Source organism: Poecilia formosa, unplaced genomic scaffold, assembly GCF_000485575.1.
Source record: "Poecilia formosa unplaced genomic scaffold, Poecilia_formosa-5.1.2 Scaffold34, whole genome shotgun sequence".
Taxonomy (NCBI): domain Eukaryota; kingdom Metazoa; phylum Chordata; class Actinopteri; order Cyprinodontiformes; family Poeciliidae; genus Poecilia; species Poecilia formosa.
In genome coordinates, this window is record NW_006799973.1 from 373,099 (window position 1) to 396,854 (window position 23,756).

At 39.5% G+C, this 23,756-nt stretch overlaps 2 protein-coding genes across 6 annotated transcripts in view; one reads left to right on the forward strand and one right to left on the reverse strand.

The window, feature by feature from the left end:
• On the reverse strand, positions 1-9,614 carry LOC103136638 (neuronal pentraxin-1). The gene is made up of 6 exons (XM_007549975.2): positions 9,373-9,614; positions 5,012-5,807; positions 2,411-2,930; positions 1,426-1,679; positions 1,048-1,227; positions 1-388 (listed from the first exon to the last, which is right to left on the reverse strand). The coding sequence occupies exons 2-6, from the start codon at positions 5,663-5,665 to the stop codon at positions 179-181; spliced, it is 1,818 nt and encodes a 605-aa protein (XP_007550037.1). The 5' UTR covers positions 5,666-5,807; positions 9,373-9,614; the 3' UTR covers positions 1-178.
• LOC103136640 (brain-specific angiogenesis inhibitor 1-associated protein 2) overlaps positions 6,099-23,756 on the forward strand; it is a 24,812-nt gene continuing 7,154 nt past the window's right edge. For 3 of the 5 annotated variants that reach the window (XM_007549979.2, XM_016670516.1, XM_016670517.1), the window contains exons 1-9: positions 14,457-14,922; positions 16,232-16,345; positions 17,557-17,632; positions 17,706-17,792; positions 19,316-19,377; positions 19,567-19,638; positions 20,492-20,629; positions 21,545-21,697; positions 22,438-22,614. In XM_007549979.2, coding sequence (XP_007550041.1) covers positions 16,298-16,345; positions 17,557-17,632; positions 17,706-17,792; positions 19,316-19,377; positions 19,567-19,638; positions 20,492-20,629; positions 21,545-21,697; positions 22,438-22,614 — 813 coding nt within the window. In that variant the 5' untranslated portion in view covers positions 14,457-14,922; positions 16,232-16,297. The other 2 variants (XM_016670515.1, XM_016670514.1) reach the window with 2 other exon arrangements.

Genomic DNA, 23,756 nt, shown 5'->3' on the forward strand with positions numbered 1-23,756 from the left:
AAGAGAGAGAGAGAACATCAAACACATTCTCTGTAAATACGGTCATCAGGCTAAAACTTCATCCTCCTTTTTGCGTCATTTGAGAAATAGTTTAAAGGAAGGCAAACAGTCTGAATACTTAAAGTCCAAAATCTCATGATTTCTCGACGGTCTTCTTCTTGGGCGGGTAAACCTTCCTTCAGTGGCAGGGGTCGAACGGGTACCTAGCAACGCCGCCGTGAAGCTCCACCTCCGACTCAGACCAGTCGATGACGTCACCGCGTAGGTGACTGCCGCAGGAGGCCAGGCTGTAGATGTCAGCGGCGCTCAGGGCGTGCGACCACATGTGGAGGTCTGACATCTCTCCCACGTACGACTGAGTGGCATCAAAACGGCCTCCAAGAGTGTCCTGAAGGGGGATAAAAATGTCACCTTTTGACCTTTTTATGCTGCAGTATATATATTAAAACTGTCGCCATGTTGTGGCAGTTTGCTATGAGACGGATAATCTGTGAAACGATCGATCGCCTCCACCTCAAACAACCAATCAGAACCAGGAGGCGGGTCTTATCGCTGTCAATCAACTTTATGTTCTCTCTCTGCTAAACGTGCTAATGGCTGAGAAACAACTTACTAGAAAAACCGTTTTTCCGCCGTCTTCCGTGGCTACGCTAACTAGACTTAGCATTCATGGCAGGCTGTGCTAGCTGCAGAGTAGCACAGCTAGAGAGAGGAGGAATGAGCAGCACCAAACACGGGGAGATTGGCAGCGCTAAGAACCTCCTCCTGGCTTCAGTTGTCTGTTTCTAGATACCACTGGGAGAAGGCAGAGGAGCTTGATTTTTTTAGTTTTAGTTTTAGTATTTCACAGATTCTGTCTCATACTACTACTGTCTCATGACGTCATGACAACTATGTAATAACACTTTTTCTAAAAATTGCATACTTTTATTAAAAAACTGCTCCAGCTTTACGGGGGATTTTTCTCGTTGACTTATGAGGGGTTAAAAGGATGCAAAATAATTTTGTAAGTTCTCACAAAAGCCAAAAAATATTTTTCGTCTTTACCTGCTCCTGTCCCAGGATGAAGACCCCTCCAGGTTTGATGGAGTGCCAGGGAGAGAGATTCGTCCCAGAGCCCCGCTGGACACCGTCCTGGTAGGCCTCCCACTGTCCCTCCCTTGTTGTCCACGTCACACAAACATGGTGCCACTTCCCATCACTCAGAGATAAGGGCAGCGTCACAGCCTGTGGATCAGACAGGAACATTTTTTTTTAAAGTGTGATGGTGATGCCATGTTGACACATGACAGTTAAATTCATGCTCTACCAGCTGAGCCACCCAGCCACACAAACTGTGTTGTAAGGAATGTGTTAATATTTATCTCAGAGTCATAAGAAGCGAATAATGTACCAACTTGATGTCTTTCCTTTGCTCTTCCTCACCTTGTCATCGATCAGCAGCTCAATGGGGTTGTTCCCCCACTCGATGAGCACCAACTCATTGGCCTGTCCGGGTGCAGAGTAGGAGAAAGGAGTCCCCAGTCCGGGTCCCACGCCTGCCTTCATCCAGAGGCACAAGGTCAGAGCGAAGATCTCCTGCAGCAGAGTCCTCTTCATCCGGCCGTACATGTAGTTGGTCCTCATCGGGAAGCTGATCTGGAAGGCATCCAGCTTCTTGGAATGTTTCTTGTTGGAAGCTGTGGAGGAAAATGTAAGTTGTTTTTAATGTTTTAGCTGTTCTGCTATGAGGAACATACTAGATTTATTTAGGAGCTTGAAAAAAAATTGTCACCTTTCCAAAATACTGACCTACGTCATTTTTAGCCAAAAGTGTTTTTTTTTTTGTTTTTTGTTTTGCCTAATTCATCTTTCAGCAATAAAAACGGGGGCATTTTTTTTATTTTGACAAAATTGCGTTTGGCAAAAATGGCTTAGGCAGCTCTTTTAGGAAGGTGAAAATATTCAAATTATATCCAACTAGAGTGGAGAACATTCTTCCTTTGCTACAAATGATCAAGCATTCACTAAAGGAATGCTATGCTGCTGCATGTTAGGCAATAAAATATGTATTTTCTTATTTAAAAAAGGAATTGAATTCATTGTTTTTCCACATCTTTTAATGTATTTCTTATATTGATTTAAAAATGTACTAGTTGTACTGGCAGATTATTTTGCTTATAAGCTATTTTTCCCATGTTATAAGCAAAATAATCTTCCAGTAGAACTAGCAGTATGAGGAATTATTGACTTAAAACAGTCTCCTACATCCTGCTGAAAAGTTACTTATGTGAGTTTTGTCTTAAGTCAAGTGTTCTAAGACATTTGCACTAGAAATTAGACAAAAAAATAGTAGATAAAATGTCGTGTTTTTGCATCTAAAGAGTTTTTATCTAAACTGGGAATCAGCAGAGCGTCAGGTGAATTTTACCTGTCAGGTGCAGCTGGTTGAGCATCGTTTCCAGTTTATTAGAGTGGAAACCAGTTCTGTACCCAGTGTGTGGGAGGTAGCTGTGATCCTCTGTTTCATTGCTCCTGTGATCATCCTCTTCCTCCTCCTCTTCTTCCTCTTCCTCCTCCTCCTCGTCCTCCTCATCCTCATCCTCATCCTCCTCCTCCTCACTATCACTATCCTGACCTTCATCATGATCGTCGTGATCTCCATTATGGTGGTCTTCGCTGTGGCTGTCGTCATGATGGTCCGAGTGGTCTCCGGTGTCGTCGTGGACGTCGTGGTGTTCGTCGTCGTGGTCGTGTTTGTGGTTGTCGTCGTGGTGACCGTCGTCGTGGTGGTCTCCGTCATCTCTGTGGCCGGAGTCGTCATCGTGGTGTTGGTCTGCGCTGCTGCCCAGGGCGGTGGTGTGGTGGTGCAGCTGCTCCTCCAGGGTGCTGATCTTCCTCTGCAGCAGCTCCTTCAGAGAGCTGGAGTATGTGCTGGTGCTGTTCCTCTTCTGAGGAAGATAAAAACAGCAAACATTACAACATTATAACATCAAACTCTAACGGGCCAAATCAGGCCTTCCATCGCTTTCTACGTGGCCCTAAACTACAGATTGACGCAACAATAGAACCGTCAAGGTAACGTGTGCTTAACTATTACACCATTGATCAAATCAAAGCAGTTTTTATCTGCATTCAGCCAAATTAAATCAATCAGTTCCAGTTTTTTACAATTCCACAACTGTTGAAATTCATGCAAAATCCCTCCACTTTTTTGTGCTAATTCATAATTGAGAGTTTATTGAAAATTTTCCACAACTGTTTTGCAAAGCATTGGGTTTATGTGACTGCTAACTTTCTTACTTCTTCTTCATTGCTGCCTCAGCCTTACTTCATATTAAGTCATAATTCGCAATTGATACAGCGAGTAACAAAAAGTCATACGTGAATGCAAATATCGCAAAATTTCTTGCGAATATTTCTAAATTAGCTCCACAAAATAAGTGATTTTGTTAGCAAAAAAAAAATCAGTTTGAAAAGTATTATTACATTTTAAGAAGTGCTTATCGAATGCAGAGATAGCTCTTTATAAATATTTTAACAGTTTGATAATGTTTTTTTCTGGCACAGCCAGGCCTTCTGGAATATTCATGATCATGACATGGCCCAAAATAAAAATGAGTTTGACACCTCTGGCCTAAAGTAACACATGAACAGGTGTTGGTGAGCCTTGTTGACATAGCGTCAACACATACTAATCATCTTGTCTTCTGAGATGCAGCTGCTCAGTCCCGTTTGTATCCTTTATCTTCCTGCTCCTCCTTTCAGGTAATCCAGGCTTTGTCCTGGTGCTTGCCCTGATTACTGTCTGTCATGGGAGATCACTATAATTGCAGCTGATCTTCCACACACCACTCCCACAGATGTTGACATTTGTCTGGGAAGACCAGCGCCATAAATGCATATTTAATACATCCACCATTTGAGCAAACCGGCCCTGTCTCCTTGTGGAGAAGCAACTTTGAGCCGTTTGTTGTTGTCAGGTGGCTACTGATAGACATCAGACTCTCCTGCCAACGAGTGAATGGCTTTGTGAGATTAAGTAATTCATTGTTCTTTTGTCTTAAGTGCTCAGAGGATGCAGCGATCTGGGACTTCAACAAACAGCCTCGTGACAGCAGAGTTAATGCGTTCCAATCCACATGGGGACGTCACATCCTCTCTCCAGCCCCGTCCTTTTCTCATCACTCCTCTACAGTTTCTTGCATAAGAGTTTATACCAATTTCTTCCACATTTTGTCCAACGTGACCTGTTGTTCTTCCTTGAACAGGTTAGCATTGGTCTATCTCTGGGCTATGCAAAACAAGTTCATTACATATTTTGTACAAAATCATTCATAGATAATGAGATTTCAGTCTAGTCAATTGTACCTATTTTGATGTTCTTTCAGAGTGACTTTGTTTAAGTCCAAACAAGCTGTTGCTGTAAACTCAGCGTTTACACTCACGCAAAAAAAAAAAATGGCTGCAAACAGATGTGAAAGTATAAACCATACATCTTTGAAAAGCAGAAGTGGAGCCTCCTACACAACCAATGAGAAAGCAGCAAGTGTTTTCTGGATGGTAAGTCAGCAACAAAACAATTTTCTTTTCCAGCAGCCATTGTACAGTGTTAAAACCAGCTGACCAAACATGCTGGACCTCCACTTGGGTTGCTAGGGTAATGGTCTGGGCTTGACTGGGGTTGCTAGGTGAGGTACAGTGCTCATCAAATGTGACTTAATAATCAGGACGTTTTTGAAACTGCTTGTTTTCCAGACAACAAGAAAACATTAACTTATTTCCAAAAATGACAGTGGTTTTTTTAAGCATATGGGCTGTCTTTAGAAACAGCTGAGACCCAAATTGAAAAATAAATTTTGCACAATATGTCCACTTTAATGCCAATATGTCTTGCATCCCAACTTTTCAGATTTGAATTTGTAAAGCAAGGAATTTTATGATTATCCTTCCACTGAACTTGCCCTACGTTTTCTCGTCTCTTTCTGCAGTTTTATCCGAAGTGAGCTTTTCCCCTCCTCCAGCTGCTCACCTGCAGGCTGCTCAGTCTCTCTTTCAGCGCGTGCAGCATCCTCTCCAGCTGCTCCATCGTCGATGTGCTGTCTCCCGCCGTCCCGTGTTTGTCCTTCCCGTGGTTGTGGCCGCCGCCGTACCCTCCGTCGGATCGTTGGACTGAGGAGTGGTGGTGCTGTGAGTCTGGGATGAGTCTGCCGTTGCCATAGTGACTGTTGTCGGTGTACGATGTGTGGTGAACGGAGAGTCCCTTGTGATGCGAGTATGACACAGAGCCATGGTGCTCGTCGTGAAGCGACGGGCCTCGCCCAGCGCCCTCACACAGGGTCAGCTTGGCCGTCAGCTCTCTGATGGTCTCCCTCTGGTCCAGGATGATCTCCTTCTGCTGCACAAGGCTCTCCCTCAGGTGGAGGATGGTGGCTTTAGCCTCGTCGCTGGCCCCCCACCAGCCGCTGGGAGGGACGTTCTGATGGTTTGATCCTCCTGGCCCCGTCGACCCGGCGCCCGTACCTGCTGTGGGGAAGCAGGAAGGGTCTGTGTCTGCAGGGATTGGGGTGCAGACAAAGCGCGGGTGGGCTCCGTAGTTGAAGTCTGGGCCTGAAGTGGCAGATGTGGGGTGAAGTAGAGAAACAACCAGAGGAAGAAGGAACATGGCGCTCCTCATAATCTCCATCTAAAAAAACCACAAAACGTGGCTTCACTTCACAATACGAGATGTTGGTGGATGAAAAAATGTTCCGATGGAAAGATAAAAAACAGAAAAAGATGAGAAGAATCTTCTGGAAGACTTTTAATCATGAAGCAGTTAGACAGACCTGTAAAAAAATATTAGACATGAACCTTCAGAGTCACACAAAGACAATTACAAAGTCAGCCTTCTGTTGCCTGAAGAACATTTCCAGGGTGAAAACACTTGCTCTAGACTCTGAAATACTGTTGTTCACTGGACGGCTCAGCACCACAATAAATATTTGTTGTCATATAAACCTTCCAGACCACTCAGGCTTTCTGGTTCTGGTCTGCATCCCCAAAACAAAACATGGAGCATTCAGCTTCTGCAAATTTGGAACAAACTTCCAGAAAACTGCAAAACAGCTGAAACACTGAGTTCCTTTAAATGTAAGCTAAAAACCCACCTGTTTAGAGTTGCTTCTGAATCATTGTCCCTGGAAAATTAACCACATATTTGATTATTTTAATCAATAAAATGTGATGCTTGTTACTGACCTTTACAACTGTTGGCTATACGATGTGCTTATGATGTTTTTTTGTTTTCATAAAAAACATAAATTAATTAAATGTGCTACACAGATAAACTTGGCTGATTAACATTAGGAAAGCATTGTTATTTAGATATTGGCATAGCTACTGTTCAATGAAAGTCTTTAAGCCTATGGAAACTCACACAAAAATAAATTAAGTCGTATTATTTCATTACAGGACTCTCTTTGTCTTTGCCCACACAGGTGAAAAGGCATTGGAAAAAAAAATCTCCTTTTAGCTTCTGGCTGTTCCGCTGTCAGACTTTAAACTAAACCTTCTTCAGGATGTGACGTCTTTGGACTCGGCCAGCGTCTGGCGAATAACCTTGGCTGTTCCAAGAAGAACTAGGAAGTCCTTCCAGAGGAGGATTAGATCATGTTAAAGGTCAGACATCCCGACTCAAACATTTGGCTGGAACATTTTAACTCTTTAGAAGCCTTAAAGGATGCCAAAACGCCCTCATGGAACATCCCAAATTTCTGTATTTAGTAGATTAATGTAATGTCAAGAATCAAATAGCTTGTCATTGCTAATGTCAAAGTTTTTTACCGATTGAGCTTTTCATATTTTCTAATTTTCTCTTATCAAAACCACAAACTTTAACTCATCCATTGGTGGACTTTATGTTATACAACACAAAGTAGTGCAGAGCTGTTGATATAAATAAAGATGACGCATGATTTTGAAATTTTCTTCAGAAGTTAGCTTAGGCTCAGTCTCATTTGACGGAAAAAGTTAATTTCCTTTGCTGCTCAAGTGTTACAGTTACAATATTCTCAGAGCCGGCCCAAGGCAATGTGAGCTAAACTGCTGCTTAGATCCTCCACGCCACCAGGGGTGCCTCAAGAGCAAATAATATGTTATTTATGATTAAATAATATATTTAATAATACAAACTAAATACTATGAAATGGGGAATAACAACTTCTGTATTATTTTTCATAGTTGGTCCACAAATAGTAAGTTAATCTCTTCCTGTTGTTGGCTGCTGCCACTGTTGGAAATGCAAGATATTCATGTTAACTTTTTTTTACTGTAAATTTAGTGTTTATTGTCTGATGTTACTTTCAGATAATCAAAATAATATAGCACACATAAATACCACTTCACATCTCAAAATTCAAATATAATTTTCTTTTAGTTTGCTACTCCAATAAGGGGGATGCAAATATGAATCTGACAAAGGCCCCAAAAAGGCTTGGGCCGGCCCTGTCTACACTCCAAAGAATAAACAACATGAAAATGTTTATGAAAACCATCTACATAAAACGTCTTCTAATGTCTTCATGTTTTTGAATGGTGTGTTGGGAATAATCATAACAACGCCAGGATTTCAACATCTTTGTTTAGGCTAAACATGGACGGACCTAGAAGCTCAGATATTCATTTTCAAAGTGTTTTCTGAACTAATTAAAGGCGTTACGGACCTACAGTGTTCACTTTTAAATGACTGAATGGACTCCAGAACTGAGATGAATTCTATTTACACAATAGATGATTGGTTACATTGAATTTTATTTAGGGGTATCACCACAGTGAAGAGGGTACACCAATGCAAATGACACTTTGTAGAAATTGTGAAACTATAAAAACGATCAGATAAAATCCCGGTGAAATTCACTGATGTTACAACGTGACAAAATGCAAACAGGCTCAAAGGGTTTCGATGCCCGGCGTGTTTCCACAAAGGCAGCTGACCTCCCTGCATGACGTCTTTCATCATACAGTGTCGGCATTTTGAAATGGCACAGCCGAGAAGCGGCCGCTAAACCTCGCTGACCACCTGTTGCTCTCAGTGGATTTGTGCTCAAACTTCATGCATGGCTGACTTGGCTTATGACTTATCAATCATGAAACAAAGCAGAAACAAACCAGATCAATCTTCAGCTTGTTGCAGAAGTAGTTTGAAGCTCTGAATGGATCTTTTTGGTTCTTCTCCTGCTTCCCCTTGAGATTAGCAGGGCTTTAGAGGGAGACAGATGGTCGGGGGACAAAATCGTGTCACACCCAATCGCCATCATTCAGACCTAAGTTTATTATCACCCACAGGTTCCCCCAATTAACCTAATTACAGACAGTTGCTCTGCTATCTTAGTCAGAGATAAGTGGGCTTGTACACTCCTTGGTGTGTTGGTGTGTGCGGGTCGGTGTTAATCCGACGCAGGCTGTGGGGTCGTGCATCATCCCAGCAACATATGGTCAGGGTGGACGGTAAAGCAGAGCGATTAGTCTCAGGTTAGAAACTGACAAGTTCACTGAGATATGTAATTAAAGGCCAGCTCTTTATAGTTGCTCCTTTAATCAAGACTATTTGAAAAACTTAAGATGGAGTTAAAAACTTTTTTTTTTTTTCTTTTTTGCAGTTTCAAGGTTTAATCTTCTCACTTGTTGAGTTTTTAAATTGCTAGAGACACTTTTAGGACTAATTCAGTTTAAAATATCCATTCTGTATTGTGTGGATGTTAATATTACAGCATTCAAACATGCAGAATTGAGTCTGGATTTTGATAAATAATAAAACAACACTAAAGTCTTCTCTTCAGGTTAGATTTAATGCCAGGTTTCTCAAAGATTGTTTGCTTAAACTTCAGGGTTTATTTCAACACATTCCTACTAAAGTATGTTGCTTATTACAGTTTTTGGCTCTCGTCATTCAAATTAATCTCCAATACTGAATTCGTGAAACTTTTAACACATTTTTAAAGTCATTTATTCAAAATTAATCAAAAATTCAATCAATTAAATGAACCAAAAACAGTTTTTGTGTAGCATTTTGTTCAGTTCTGACTCGTAGAGATTGGATCCTCTCTAGTGTTTTTTTTATTTTTTATATAGAGCTTTTCATATGGTAAAATATCTGCTTTTGTAAAGAAACACATCACACGACATCAAGAACAACAAAAGTATATTCATTTATATTTTTGAATAGATCTTTAAGCATAAATATTGTTCAGATTGATTAAATATGTAAACAAGCTTATTTTGTTACATCTTTAATAAATGTTAATGTATTAATAAAATGTAAATAAGCTAAGAATGACCTTCTGGTATCCTCCGCCTTAATTTTTCTAGTTGTAGAGAAGTCGATGTTTCATTATTAAAGCCCAGAGCGCTTACCTGAGGGTTGGTGTGTCCACACTCGTTAGATAGTTCTTCTCCTCTCCCGCTGATCAGATTGAGAGAGATTTACTCCAGAGGGCTCAGCTCATTCTGCCTCTCCTTCATTGTCTCTCCCTTCTTTTTTCCTCTCCTCCTCCTTTGTTATCGTTTCCCTTAAAAAGCCACTCCCTGTTACCTGTTACCTCACCCCCTCCGCCATCTAATCCTTTCTGTTAGACACAAGGGCCTAATCAAATCCGCAGCTCTGACGAACATGTTTTTTTTTTTTTTTTCATTTGATTTGCGGTTTCCAAATCCCTTTAAACAGGATCCAAATGTTGGCTCTCAGCTCCTGCTGCTCTCGTCACTCAGCCAGCTCACCTACATCCCAGCATGGGAGGAATTGGCCTGATTAATTCCTCTCTGACTGACAGACGGCTGCTGCAGGGTCAAGAGAAATCACACACAAACATGTTGATTGATAGACAGACAGACTTAAATACAGCGAGGATGACACAGCAGCGTGCGTGTGGTTCACTAATACGGACTTATTTATGAACCACATCCGAACTCATTCAAAACATCCATTTTGAATGTTGATATTTTTTAGTTTTTTGTCACAAACAGAAGTAAAAAAAAGTACAATGGATTTTGTAATCTGTCTACAAATCATTATTAGTGGGTCAAAAACAATTAGATTTGTATGATGAGTAAGAAATTTATGTCTGAATAACATTTGCAGAGGACTAAGTTGTGTGTTTTGAAAATGTGTAAAACATTTTAATCATATACTGAACAATTGTACCAACAAAAAACATGAACCGAGAAGTAAAACTTTAACTTGTTCTGTAAAAGATTAACACTCTTCTTCTTTTGCTAAATGCATCAAAACTTTAAATGGGAACAATCTATAAAACTACAAAGATTACTGAATATTTTAGCATTTTCTGATTTATAAAGCACTTAATTGTGAAATAAAAATAGTGTACCCCAGTTCAAAGGAATATACAACTGAGTTAATTTGCAAAATGTGCATGTCTATTTGAGCATTAATTTACAGTTAGTGACAATAAAATGTGCAGATAAGAGTAGAAATATTACTCAGAATGAGTAAAGTTGTACAAATGTAGCAGGAATGTAAACACTTGTTGAGTTTGTTGTGAGCAGTGATGATCATAAAGTCATACAGCTGCAGGGAGGAAGGATCTACAATAACGCCTCAGTAGTGTGTCACTTAGGAGCAACAACATGAGGTGGGAAACATTTAAATGAAAGATTTATATAATGGAGAAAGAAAAATTGAGCAATTCCAACAAAATACCACATTCTGTAATTATTTATAATTGCCTAAGTATAATGGTTTTGTTGTGGAAATGATTCGGAAACCATGGCCTGATTTTAATTCAGTATTTTGTGTAATTGAAGCAGGTTCATATTCTTCCACATTCAGCTTTGGCAAAAAATTAAGAGACCACTGAAATTGATCAGTTTCTCTGATTTTACTTTTTATATTTATATGTTTGAGTAAAATGGACATTGTTCTTTTGTTCTATGAACTGCTGACAACATGTTTCTGAAATTCCAAGCAAAAATGTAGTATTTATTTGCAGAAAATGAGAAATGATCAAAATAACAAAAAAGATGCAGTGCTTTCAGATATCAAATCATGCAAAGAAAACAAGTTCATATCCGTTTAGAAACAACAATGCTGATGTTTTAACTTAGGAAGAGTTCAGAAATCAATATTTGGTGGAATAACCAGGAGGTTTTCAATGCAGTGGGCTTTTAATTTTTTTTCCAGAGCTGTATATGACATATGGATTTTCTCCAGCTTACATTTTAGATTAAATAAGAAACCTTTTGACAATTACCCACCCTGCGGTGAAGGTTTGCAGTGAAGTATGTGTGACGAGTACAGACGGGGCGGTGAGGTTGTCTCATCTTTTCTTTACTGTTTATTAGGTCAGTGCGTGTCGGGTTCTCCCACCTCTCAATCTCCTTAGCGTGTGTAAATTAGGCTCAGAGGAAGTCAGTGCTCACCAACGGCTTGCATGCAATGACACCAGACAACAGAAGCTCAACTGTTCCCAAAGACATGTTGCCATGTGACCAGGTACCTCTGGAAACCCCAAATCTGCTCCGCCTGCTCAACCAGAGGTCAAGCTGATGTCTGGCGATCAGAGCAGAAATAGAAAAAGGTCTTAGTGGCAAAATGTTTTCCTCTCCAAGACACCAACTTAAATACAATTATTTTGTTTTAAGCATATTTGCAGCTATCACTTTAAGTTGATATTCAGGCAATAGATTCATAACGCAGGACAGAAATGCTCTTCATATGTCATAGAAGCACACAGAGTTACTTCCAGGATTAAAATAAAAATCCAACAAAAACCCAGCTGTAATTCACTGCAAAGGTAGTTTGTGCTGAGCATTGACACAATGTTAGATGCAATTAATCTTCAGATCCTCTTCATCAGAAATCCACGGTGATTCACAGAGGTAGTACAGGTGTGTCGTTTCCATGGTTACTCCTGCTGTTGGCATCAATGTGAAAAAGTCATATAAACATAAATTTGAGGGGTTTGTTCCTGAAAATCATTTCCTTTTTTTAATTGCTTGAGTTTCAGTTTAATGAATGAACAAATTACTCATCTGATTTTGTTTTTTATTAACTCAAACATTTTTCCAGACAGTAGCTTCTGTGACTTTTATTAAATAATTTGAACATAAACCAAGATTTGTATCTTTAGTTTTCATGCTTTTGATTATTATATATTAAAGTCAAGTTAAAAAACAAACAGACAATTAAATCAATAATTTCTGAATAAACCTTTTTTTTTAAAAAAAACCTAAGACTCTCTTTCTCTTTCATACTGGGAACAGCTATAAAAACTCCGATTCGTTCTCTAGTCACTTTCTTGGACCTTTGTGAGTCAGCCAAACACTGACACCTACTGGGAAACCGGTGTAACCGGTGTAAGTTCACAAGAACTTACAACGGCATGTATCATCTCTGTGATACATGCCGTAGTATGAGACCCTAACAAGAAAATAAAATATTATCAGCATCACCTGATAACTATGTTGGTCTGCAACACAGTGGTGCAGTTAGCTGCTGTTGCCTTTGGGCAAGAAGGTCAAATTTTGGTCTGGGGTATTTCCAGGGGTGAAAGTAGGGGGGTACGGTAGGGTACTGCGTACCCCTAAAAGATTTAGCGGGGGTAAGCAGTATCTGCAAGAGAGGGGAGCGGCTGTAAACGATCAATGGGTTCACTGAGCAGCTGTGAGTGCACCCACTGATCAGCCGTGATTGATTAGTTTTTCAAGAACAATCCAAAACACTGACTTAATCAGTGAATAATTAGCTTTTCCTCCCCCATTTCATATTGTTTCTGAACTGTTCTTTGTTAGAGCAGGGCTGCTATACGTCGATCGCGGACGGTTTTGAGTAGATCTCGGCATTAGGTGACAAACTGGACGCCGCCAGGAGGCTGAGACCAGCACGTCCTCCTCTGACTCCTTATCAAAACGTTCATAACTTTATTAAAGAACAACAACAACAAAAAGTCAACAAAACGTTTTTCAAATTAATGACCCAACAGCAATAATAATCTCAGTGACTATTGTTTCAACAAGGTGTTGCGCAGTTCTGTGTGTTTCGGTTCCGTTATCAAAATAACGAGCAGAGCAGGAGTTTAAAATTAACTAATCAACCACCGCTGTGTTTAGTCGCAAAATAAATAAATATCAAGCCTGAAAACCTGATATCGTAACGGATTAAATGTTTTAAACGTAATCTGTGCTCGGCTCGAGGAGCGAGCGGTTGCCACGGCAACGGGTGTGCTTAATTAAACGACAAAGAGAGAGAGAGAGTAAAAAAGTGCGAATGGTTTAGAGTTGATCGCCTGTTCAGTGCCGTATTTCTGCCGAGTTTGCATGTTCTCCCAAATGATTAATATGTGTCTGATGAAACTGGAACCTTTGAGCCACAGAATGAAAAGATACGGCAAAGAGACGCTGCTGAGCATCGCCAACATTGTGAAACATGGTGGTGGCCTCATTATGCTCATGGTCCGGAGGTGGAGCCTGGATTTTTGTCAAGGTGATTGAAAGTGGGAATGGGTCCAAATAACAGTCTGAACAGGAAACTGTAGAAAGCTGAATGTGAAGAGGGTTTTTATTATTATTGTTATTATTATTATTTTAGCAACATTTCAGTCCGTTTTTAAAAAATGTTTGTTCTTGGTCTACTTTTGTGTTTCTTTTTAGGGGTGCACCAACAAATCGACCAGCCGATGAATCCGATTTCCTTGATTTTGGGAGATCGGTGATTGGCCGATACTTATATTTGAAGCTGATCTTTTCCACTGATCATCAGCAAAGGTGTAAAAATCAGCCACTGTCCTCGTTTTCTCTGCAGTGAGAGAGGTTTGACTGACAGACCGAGTGTTACCACCTCAGCGACTTTCTTGCTATACTTAGCAACATTTCAGAAAAATAAATTGTAATCAGCAGATCAAGCTTCTTATAGAATGATGAGCGACGATCGGCCAGAAAACTGCAATTGGTGCGCCTCTTATTTTATTACTTATTTCTTCGTATTTTTCTTTTGAAATTGCTTTAAGTGAATTTTATTTGACGTGTTTTAGACTAACAAATGATCCGTTATCTAAATGTTTCAGGACAGACTGCAGAATTTGACCTCTTTCTCCTGAATTATCAACTAAATAAAACACTGATGAGGGACAAACAAAGTTAAAAATTGGAGTTTCCTGCAGAAACCGACTTGCTCAATTATTCTTTCCTTTTTTTCAAAGTGTCCTCTGCGTCACCTTAATTTCCTGAGCGAGTGTTTAATCTGTGACTCTGCTTGTGGCTGTAAATGAAAGGCCGTGTCCGTGTCGGGCCTCCTCTTCCTCCTCCTCCTCCTCCCGGCGCATGGAGCAGGAATGTGTGATGGGCCGGCTGTATGTGGGCCGGCGATAGGCCCGGCTCTGCTGCTCTCTCTCTGTCTTTGGCTTAAAAAGTTCAAGTCATTATTCTCCTCCTGCTGCTATTCAGATGAAGTCCCATTGGCTCATTGTTATTCTGCCCAAGTGAGAGAGGGGGACTCAGAGAATGGGAGGCTGACTGGGGTTTCCAACGGCTGGGTTGCTGGTTGTACTGGTGCAGGTTTTGGTTGTGGCTCTCTGGTCAGTTTTCTCTCTCTCTCTCTCTTTCTCTCTCTCTCTCTCTCTGCAGGCGTGAAGGCATGTTGATAATCGGCTCAGTAATGAGGAAAAGGTACTGAATGGCACCGAATATCTGACCCCAATTCCCGGGAGAAAAAAGAGAGGCAAAGGCAGGGGAGAAAAAAGAGGAAAGGAGAAGGCCATGTGAAAAAAGGAGGTGGAGGGGAGGTGAGATTTAGTGCTCTGCTGGATGAAACAACCCCCCACAAACTGACGGAGAGGGAAAGTAGTCTAATAGGAAGAAAAGAGGGGGAGTTATAGCTCATTAAACCCCTAGAAGACATGCTGCAAGCTTTTTTCATTTCTTTTTTCATTTCCTACAAAGAACCCAGAAAAGGTATGTAACTTCTTCTTTTATTATTGCAGTTCAGTTCTTGAGCTCAAAGCTGGAGATCAGCTTTTAGTTCTCTGAAAAAGTTTTAAAAAAATGTGTTTAAATAGTTTCTTCAAACATTTCCTGCACAGCTGTCTTAATGAGTAGAAGAAGCAGGTTTATTTGCAGCAACATTTTTGATGTACTTATGCAGCCTCAGGTGCAAAAACAACGGATTTAAGCGCAATTCGCTGCTCTTGCTTTAATACGAAAACATCGTTTGATGGTGCAAAATGTAAATGCATGAATATCTCACAGAAAGGTATAGTAGAAAATGAAAAGTTGGAAGCAATATCTCCAAATTACTAGTGATTTTTGCATAAATCTTGTGCATGAATTTCTTACTGTTACTGTCAGTGGCTTAGCGTGTGCATTCTGATCAGAAAACGCATGAAGTTAATTCATCCAAAAGCTACATATTTTAGTTTTAGTTTATAACCATGCACCTAAATCAAGCTGCTTTTCTCTTTTTGAAGAAAAATCACATGAATGCATCTTCTGTATCACTTCCCAACCACCTGCAGACCTTTCCTGTCGGATCCTGAAACAAGCAGCACTTTATTTCTCAGATTTAACCCCAACGAAGCTAGAATATCCTCACCTAAAAGCTTCGTCCATTTCACTTATATAAAAAGGACATACTTTGACCAAAGCTCCCACTTCTCCACCTTTTTTTTTCTCCCCCAATTAGAAACCACAGACTTCACCAGGGTGGCCCTAATGAGCAAGACTGTGGAAATGTTTTCTTTGTGTCCTGTAGCATTAGTTGATCTGGGTCAACATTTTCTCTGTAATCTCGCTGTGATTACAAAGGAGGGGTGCGCAGGGAAAACCGGGTGAGTCTTTTTGCCATTCAGTCCAGACTGGAAATCCTCTGACCCCTCTGGGCGGCTCGTTCCCCCACTCTGCACAGGAAACGTAGACGTCGCCTGTTTGTTCAGCGCTCTGACACCTGTGACTCGGACTGGAGGAGCCCATTGTTCTCATCTGAACTCGATTGGCACATGAATCTTGGAGAAATATTTGGGTTGTGAAGTGATAATGCAGAAAAACAGAGATGGGATCCGTGTGAAAATAAAATTGTCCTCAGATGAAACCCAAGACGCTGCCTGTCGCTTGTTTTGATGGCTCCAGCGGCAGCTCTTCTGTTTAAATCCCTCCTTAAAGAGAAAAGTCGGGATATTTACGAGGAGAAACCGAAAAAGTTTCTTTGGTAGATTCGTAGGAGATGCTTTAGACGTCTCTGGATTTAAGTTCATCTCTTCTTTTTCAGATCATCTGTGAAGTTTAGACAGTCGAGCAACCGAGAAAAAGGAGAACCAAACCACAAACAGCAACAATGTCTCGAACTGAAGAGATCAACAAGATGACAGAAAATGTCTACAAGGTATAACTGCATCACCTTTTATATTTGGTTCCAGTTTTACAGTGTTTTCCTGAAACCTTCATGGAATCTGTTGGCAAGCTTCTCACAATAAGAAATTTGTCGCATAATAAATTAACATTAGCTAAATAATTTCCATTCGGATGATTCGTTTTATTAGTTGTTTTTGCTTGCTGTGCTTTATTTTGGATGTTTAAAATGTTTTCCAGCTCATGTGTGGAGTGATCTGTACAAATTTAACGTTTATTGGTCTTCGAGGGGGCAAACTTGCATCATTATTAATTGAAAATAGTCTCAAAATGACAATATTATAATTTATTGTAATAAATTTTGTGACAATTTCTTACCCACAAACATAACCCCTATGTTTTGGGAACGTACCTGTTTAGGTCCAGGGTAATAAGTAGTTAATAATTAAGATTTTGAGAATCTAGAAAGAGACTTTTAGTTTTTTAGGTAATGTTTGATAGATTCTGGTAAAGTGAGCATCAAGTTCCTTAAAAGTTTTATGAAAATAGCTCATAACTTCCAGGAAACCAGACAGCACATTCTAAAAAAGGGACCAGTAAGATCTTAAGAACTGGCCAGTAAGTTCTGGGTAAATAACCAGTAAACTCAGTAAAATAAAAAATAAAAAAATACCTGGTATGTGAGACATTTAATAGTTTCATATTCTACTGAAAATCCCATTAATACTTTGTAGATGTGTTTTCACATATTTTCTCCATATGATTGTATTTCATGAATTTATGATCAATTGATGAAGGTTGTTGGATTTAATACGTATTTTTTCTACACTAGTCGGGCTTTTGCCTCTTCCTGCATTGCTATCATTAATATTTTTTTACTAATATCTTTGATCTGTATTTTAATTGTGCAGACTAAACTAAAAGGTTCTGTAAAGTTGCCTCCAAAGATCCAGGACAGTTTAAGTTCTTTAAAAGTACAGACTGCAACATGTATTTGTACCACAATCAGTCTAGTTGGCTAATCGGTGAAAATCAAATTAAACATTTTATTTCTAGTCCCAAACCTTTTTTTAGATTGTCGTCATTTTAAAACTTTAGAGATTCGGCCTCTGCTTCCAACTTATCTGGGTTTACTGAAAGAAGATGAGCTTTACATTCTCCTGCTGATCGGGTATTAACTATTCAGATCCTCACCCTAAAAATCCTGAACTTCCCCTTTAAGAAATCAGTTTTTTGTGCCAACAGGGCATCCTGGACCAGTTCAACCCCAGTCTGAAGAACTTTGTCACCATGGGAAAACACTATGAGAAAGCTCTGACAGGTTGGTCCATTTTCCTGGGATGTGTCAGAATCATTCAGCATTTATAGGCTGACATTCACTCTGTGTGCTGCAGGAGTGACGGTGGCTGCAAAGGGCTACTTTGATGCTCTAGTGAAGCTCGGGGAGCTGGCCAGTGACAGCCAGGGCTCCAAGGAGCTGGGTGAGTCTGCAGCTGAAGAACCCGGTGGAGTTTTTGATCGTTAAACCGGAGTAGATCGTCACGTAGGGAGTGTTTGTGAGATGGGGAAACTCTGAGGGAAACAGAGGGGAAAGGGAGAGAGTAGAGCCATTGTTGGGAGATTAACAACACCACATGATCTCATTGTAATGCTGAAAACGGCGGGGGAGGCAGGCAGGAGTGTCGGAGGGCGAGCTGCCAGCGACCACATACTACAGCGCCGTGTGACTGCGGGAGGGACGAGCACTGACCGACACTTTGTTCATGAGAAACTGTGTCAGAGCAACGACTTCTGGTGCTTCCTGACTGGCCTGTCGGGCCGCTTTGGAGAGGTTCTGTTGGAGACTGAGTTTGTCCACATTACACTGTAAACATTAACTTTCGGGGCTTTTTATTGGAACCAAAACAAAGTGGAGCAAAGAAGAACTTTAACTGGACAGCTTAGTGACAAAAATGACTTTTGTTACTAAAGATAAAGCTCTAGAAACATAACCAGTAAATGTAGAAATACAAAGATCATATTTTTAATAAAAATGTAAAAGTACCTAGATAAAATAAAACATCAATCACTATTTTTGCTAAAATTATGAAAATCTTACACAGAAATAATATAATAAAATCTGAATATATAATAAATAATTTTATAGTTAAACTAAAAGCACAGCTTATTGGTCCATCTAGGTTAGGGCTGCAGCTTATCGATTATTCTATTGATTATTCCAACAATTAATCCGTCAATTGTATGAAAATAAAACTGCAACAACATAGTTTTCCTTTACTGAACACTTGATCATTCATGGTAAAAGATGCATCTGCAGCTAAACATCAACATGTGAAAAGCTCAGTCCTTTCTGCTTGACTTCACATCAACACAGCGTAGAGCTAATCTGCAGATTATTTGATTAGATTAACCAATCAATAATTGGATAGCAGAAGGTGGTTAGTAGAAGAGATTTATTTCACAGAATTTGAAGCAGCTGAAATTAAAACTGCCTCTAAAGAAGTTCTGGATAGAAATGTTACAGACAAAGGTTTCTGTTTTGTCTTAACTATAAATTGTACAGATTATTTGTACAGTTGTGGCTTAATTACTGGTCTGAGAATATTGCCCTTTCAGCAAATTGCCTTTTCTTTTAAGTCTGTGTACTCCAGTTAGTGATTAATTGTTGGTCATATAATTCATTAAAATGCTTCTTTTCTAACTTCCTGCAACGGGTTTTCTGTGCTGCAGTGCTCACACTGGTGTGTAAATATGATCAATTGATAATTCAGTTTTTTAATTTTCTATAGCAGTGCAACACAATGACAACATTTCTATTTCATCTCATCAGCACCAGCTGCTGTTTGTGAACAGAAATTCAACCATCCCAAGATATGAGAGGCTATAGAACCAGTTTACTGTTTGGATTTTTATTTTCATATTTAAGTGTTTAACTCCATTAGATAATGCATCTCTGTTTTGTGTGTAACCTGCATTATGTTGACAGTCTGTTTTTGCTGTTTAGGGGACACGCTGTTTCAGATGGCCGAGGTTCACAGGCAGATTCAGGTGCAGCTGGAGGACGTGGTGAGGAAATCAATCCTCGTTATTGACAAACAACAAGACTACTTTTATTTAGCACTGTTTAACCACCATCTGAAAAAGGACAAAAGTATAGTTTTTTGAATAAATATGCTTAAAATCTTTGACAGGCAAACATTTCTCTGGTAAAATGCTTGTGACATTTAACAAACTTGTTGCTTTGCTTCGTTGCAGCTGAAACTGTTTCACTCTGAGATGCTTGCCCAGCTGGAGCAGAAGCTGGAGTTGGACATTAAATACCTCACAGTGAGTTCATGCTTTTGCTTTTTAATTATTCAAGAAGTAAAGCCACATAAGAATAATAGAGTAGTTCACGGTTTCCCCCAGAAAACTTGCTAAGCCCGGAGCTCGGGGCACCAGGGCAGAAGTCATTCATCCAGCGGTCCGCTGGGTTTTGGAGTGAAAAAATGTTTAAAGTTGATATGAAATTTGAAAATATCGCTTGATAATTATGTGTTATTGGAAGATTAACACCTGAACACTAACTATAAAATCTTAAAAAAGACAGTCACTAAAAATACTGAAATAAATAAACAGTGCTAAGCCTGGTGGAGGCACAAGTAAAGCCTGGTGGCCCGCCAGGCTTATAATACACTAAACCCTGGTAGTTGTTACTTTTTTTTGCTTTCTTCTTCTTGTATGGATACTTTTTGAAAACGTTGAAAAATGTGAAAATCTGTTTTTCACCTATAAATAGATTATTTGGAGATTACTGATCTGTTATTGTTGATAGCTCTGAATAATAAACCCATTTTTCAGAATCTCCTCAGAAATAACAGGAGTAATGTTGTTTATTTTGATTGTTGAGAATAATAGAAATGTGAGCATTTGAAAACCGAAACACAATTTCTTATGTACTTGACTTAACAACCTATCTTTTTAAAAAACAAACCAAACAGTTTTTGCCTTGTCATAATGAGGCACAATGTGTATTTTACACAGTTTTAAACAGAAGAAATATTGTCAGAAACTACTAGAGGGTGCACAAAACTTCACTTAATCACATACTGACAGGCTGGCATCATTGCAGACAGATATGAGTTTATATAGATATATATTTTTAAATGTGTGTGTCTCCTGTCTCTGCCTCTGTTTTCAGGCCACTCTAAAGAAGTACCAGAGTGAGCGAAGGTCTCAGTCGGAGTCGATCGAGCGCTGTCAGTCCCAGCTGAAGAAACTCCGCAGGAAGAGCCAGGGCAGCCGTCACCCAAACAAATATGGAGACAGAGAGATGCAGGTAAAGCGACATTTACAGCCCTAACTGGGTCTAAATTGGTTCCTGAAAAGCTGCAAAGCAAAGTTTATTAGGGAGACAAAGCCCTCATTCACAAATCCTAAACATTTCTCAGCATTACCACAGATTATAAATCAGAATTAGGCGAGTGATTCTGTGCGAAGTGGGCCAGGATATGATTTAAAAACAATCATATTCAGCTGGATTTACAGGAAACAAGAAACTCAGAACAAAACCTGTATTTTTTCTAACATGTTTAACATGAATATGTTAAATATATATTTAGTTATACTGAAGAATTAAGCTAATAAAAATACAGTAGAAAACATTTTTAAACGTTAGTGTAAATATATACTGTTTCTGGTGAGGAATAAATTAGGACACACACACAGATTCATCACATCCAGCAATGTTTCTCTGCACTTTAAATAAGGTTTCCTCATGTCATAAAGTCTCTGCTCTGGTTACCAGATATCGTCAAAGTTCACTTTAAAATCCTGCTGGAAATGTTTAGGGATTTGCCAGGTCAAGCTCTTAATTACATTTCTGACCTGTAAAAGCATTACACCTAAACTTAGAACCTCAGAGAAGCAACCCAGAGACTACAGCTGATTCTTCAGAACCATTTTAAAAGCACTTTGTTAACCAAAGGAGGTGGCACCATTAGGAGGAAACTTTGTTGCTTTCTTTTGTTTACTGAGTAAAATTTGTTTTGTTTATGTTGGTGTTTGAGTGCAATTCAAACACCATTAATTTAAATAAATTAAAAAACTAATATTTTGTAAACACTTCAATGAAGCGATAAATGAAAGACCTGCCTTTTTATTTATAGTTGACATTAAAGTTTGTTTTTTATTATTATTTGAAATGCATGCATATACTGAGGCTTAAGGTGAAATCTGTTGGCTTTTGCTTCAGTTTGTGGAGCTGATGAGTCGTCGACAAGGCGAGCTGGACGCGCTGGTGGCGACAGGCTACAAGTCTGCACTTACAGAGGAGAGAAGAAGATACTGCTTCCTGGTGGACAGACAGTGCTGCGTCACCAAGCTGCTCATTAACTACCACTCCAAGGTGACCTGCTCACGTTTATTTACCACTGTGTGTTTTTATACCTGTCCTCACTCAAACACAGATGTTTTCATATTTCTGAAAATTCACTTAATAGATTTTCCTTTCTGTCTGCCTCAAAAAGCAAATCCACTTTCACTTTTACGTGGTAGGTCAAACAAAAGTGACCGATCATGCTTAATTGAACAGGTTAGGGTAGGCCTATGAGCTACAAAATAGGTTTATTGCATTTCTTGAACAAAATGATTCTTAGACAATGAGATTTTAATCTGGTCAGTTCTCAACTTTTACACTCGCACTTGAAAATGGCTGCTAACAGATTAGCAATTTTATAACCGTACATTTTGGAAAAGCAGAAGTGGAGCCTCCTGCACAACCAACACAAAAAATCAGCAACTAGTTTCTGAATAGGAAGTCAACAGCAAAACACTTGTCTTTTCCAGCAGCCATTGTTCACCACATAAAGCGGTAAAAACCAGCAGACCAAACATGCTAGAGCTCCACTTGGGTTGCTAGGTGACGGGCTGGGGTTGCTAAGTAACGGCGTAGTGCCAGTGGATTGTGACTTAACAATCAGGAGGTTTTTGAAACAGGTCATTTTCCACACACCAAAAGAGGGATTTTCCAAAAAACATGTCGGTTTTGTGAAACGCTTTTACTGTTTTTAGAAACAGTTGACCAAGTGGAAGTGGAAAATAAAACGTTGAGCTCTGCTTTGAAAGGTGTTTTCTGATGCGATCCAGGTGAGAGAGCTTCTGTCGCAGAAACTGTCGTCCTGGCAACAGTCATGTTCTCAGCCCACGAAGCTCCCGGAGCGGGCCCTCAACCTGCTGCGTCACACCGCGCCGCAAACCCCAGGGGCTGCTGGGATAGCTGAGGTCCTCCGTCACACCAAGCTGGGTACCGCTCAACCAGAGCAGGTCAGATCTTGTTTTGTTTTCTTCTTCTTCTTCTTCTTCTCAAAGCCTAATTCTTGGGTTGGAACTCACTTACTGTCAATTTAAATATGTTTAAAATAAAACAACCTCTGATTGTGTCAAAAATAGCATTGTTTTATGTTTGAAACATTTTACTCCTTCTGCTTCATATGACTCTGTTTATGTTGTTTAGATCACCTTTACTTATTTTACTTGTTTACTACTATTCTATTTCTTAGTAGTATCTTATAGTGTTTGTAAAAGCCCATAGGAAAAAGTATTGGAAATTAGCTCATGCTACAGGCATGGGAGCGCTTTTTCATTCAGTTTGTCTATGTTATTGTGAGCTACTGGAAAATACGTCTAAAAAAAAAAACTTATCACAATATAAACGTTTCATGTCAGCTAATGTTGATCATTTGTGATAGATAATTATTGATTAGTATTTTGTTTTAAATATTACAAACATGTGATGTGACCCGTCCACTTTAATCCAGTTTTCACTCCACGCCGTTTTAAAAAAAATAATTTTTAAGCAATTGCGAGGCTCAGTGGCAAAACCTGAAACTTCTGCTGCTCAAGTTACTCAACAGCTCGTTGCTAGGTAACCACAAGTTACTCAGCAAGTTGTTGCTAGGTAACCAAAGAGAGAGTGAGTTTAGTTGATTCCACCAACCTTGCTCGGCTGGCTGAGAGGTTGAGCAGCTAAAGTCTTTCCTCTGCCTACATCTCCCAGACTGCAGTGCGGTTCTGGATTGGAGTTCAGTGAAAATATTCTATATATTGAATATTCAATATTCTATCAGATGTATTATCTATTGATATTAATCCTGTGTTTATTGTGACATATATTTCTACTGATTTACTGTCCAGCCCTTTGTTATTATACATTGTTCCCAATCAGACTTAATAGATAAATAAAAAATATAAGTGTATATTTTTAAATTTTGTCAGCTTCCTCGACTTTATCCCTCATTCCATGAGACTACTAAGCTTTTCATTATTATTTATTTACTTATTTATTTATTGTTGGAGAATTGCAGCAAAATTTTAAGTGAAAGACAATAAAGTCTGTCTCTGTCGACGTCTGTCTTCTTGTACTCAGAAGTAACTGTCCAACGAAACTGTAAACCAGCGGTGTCAAA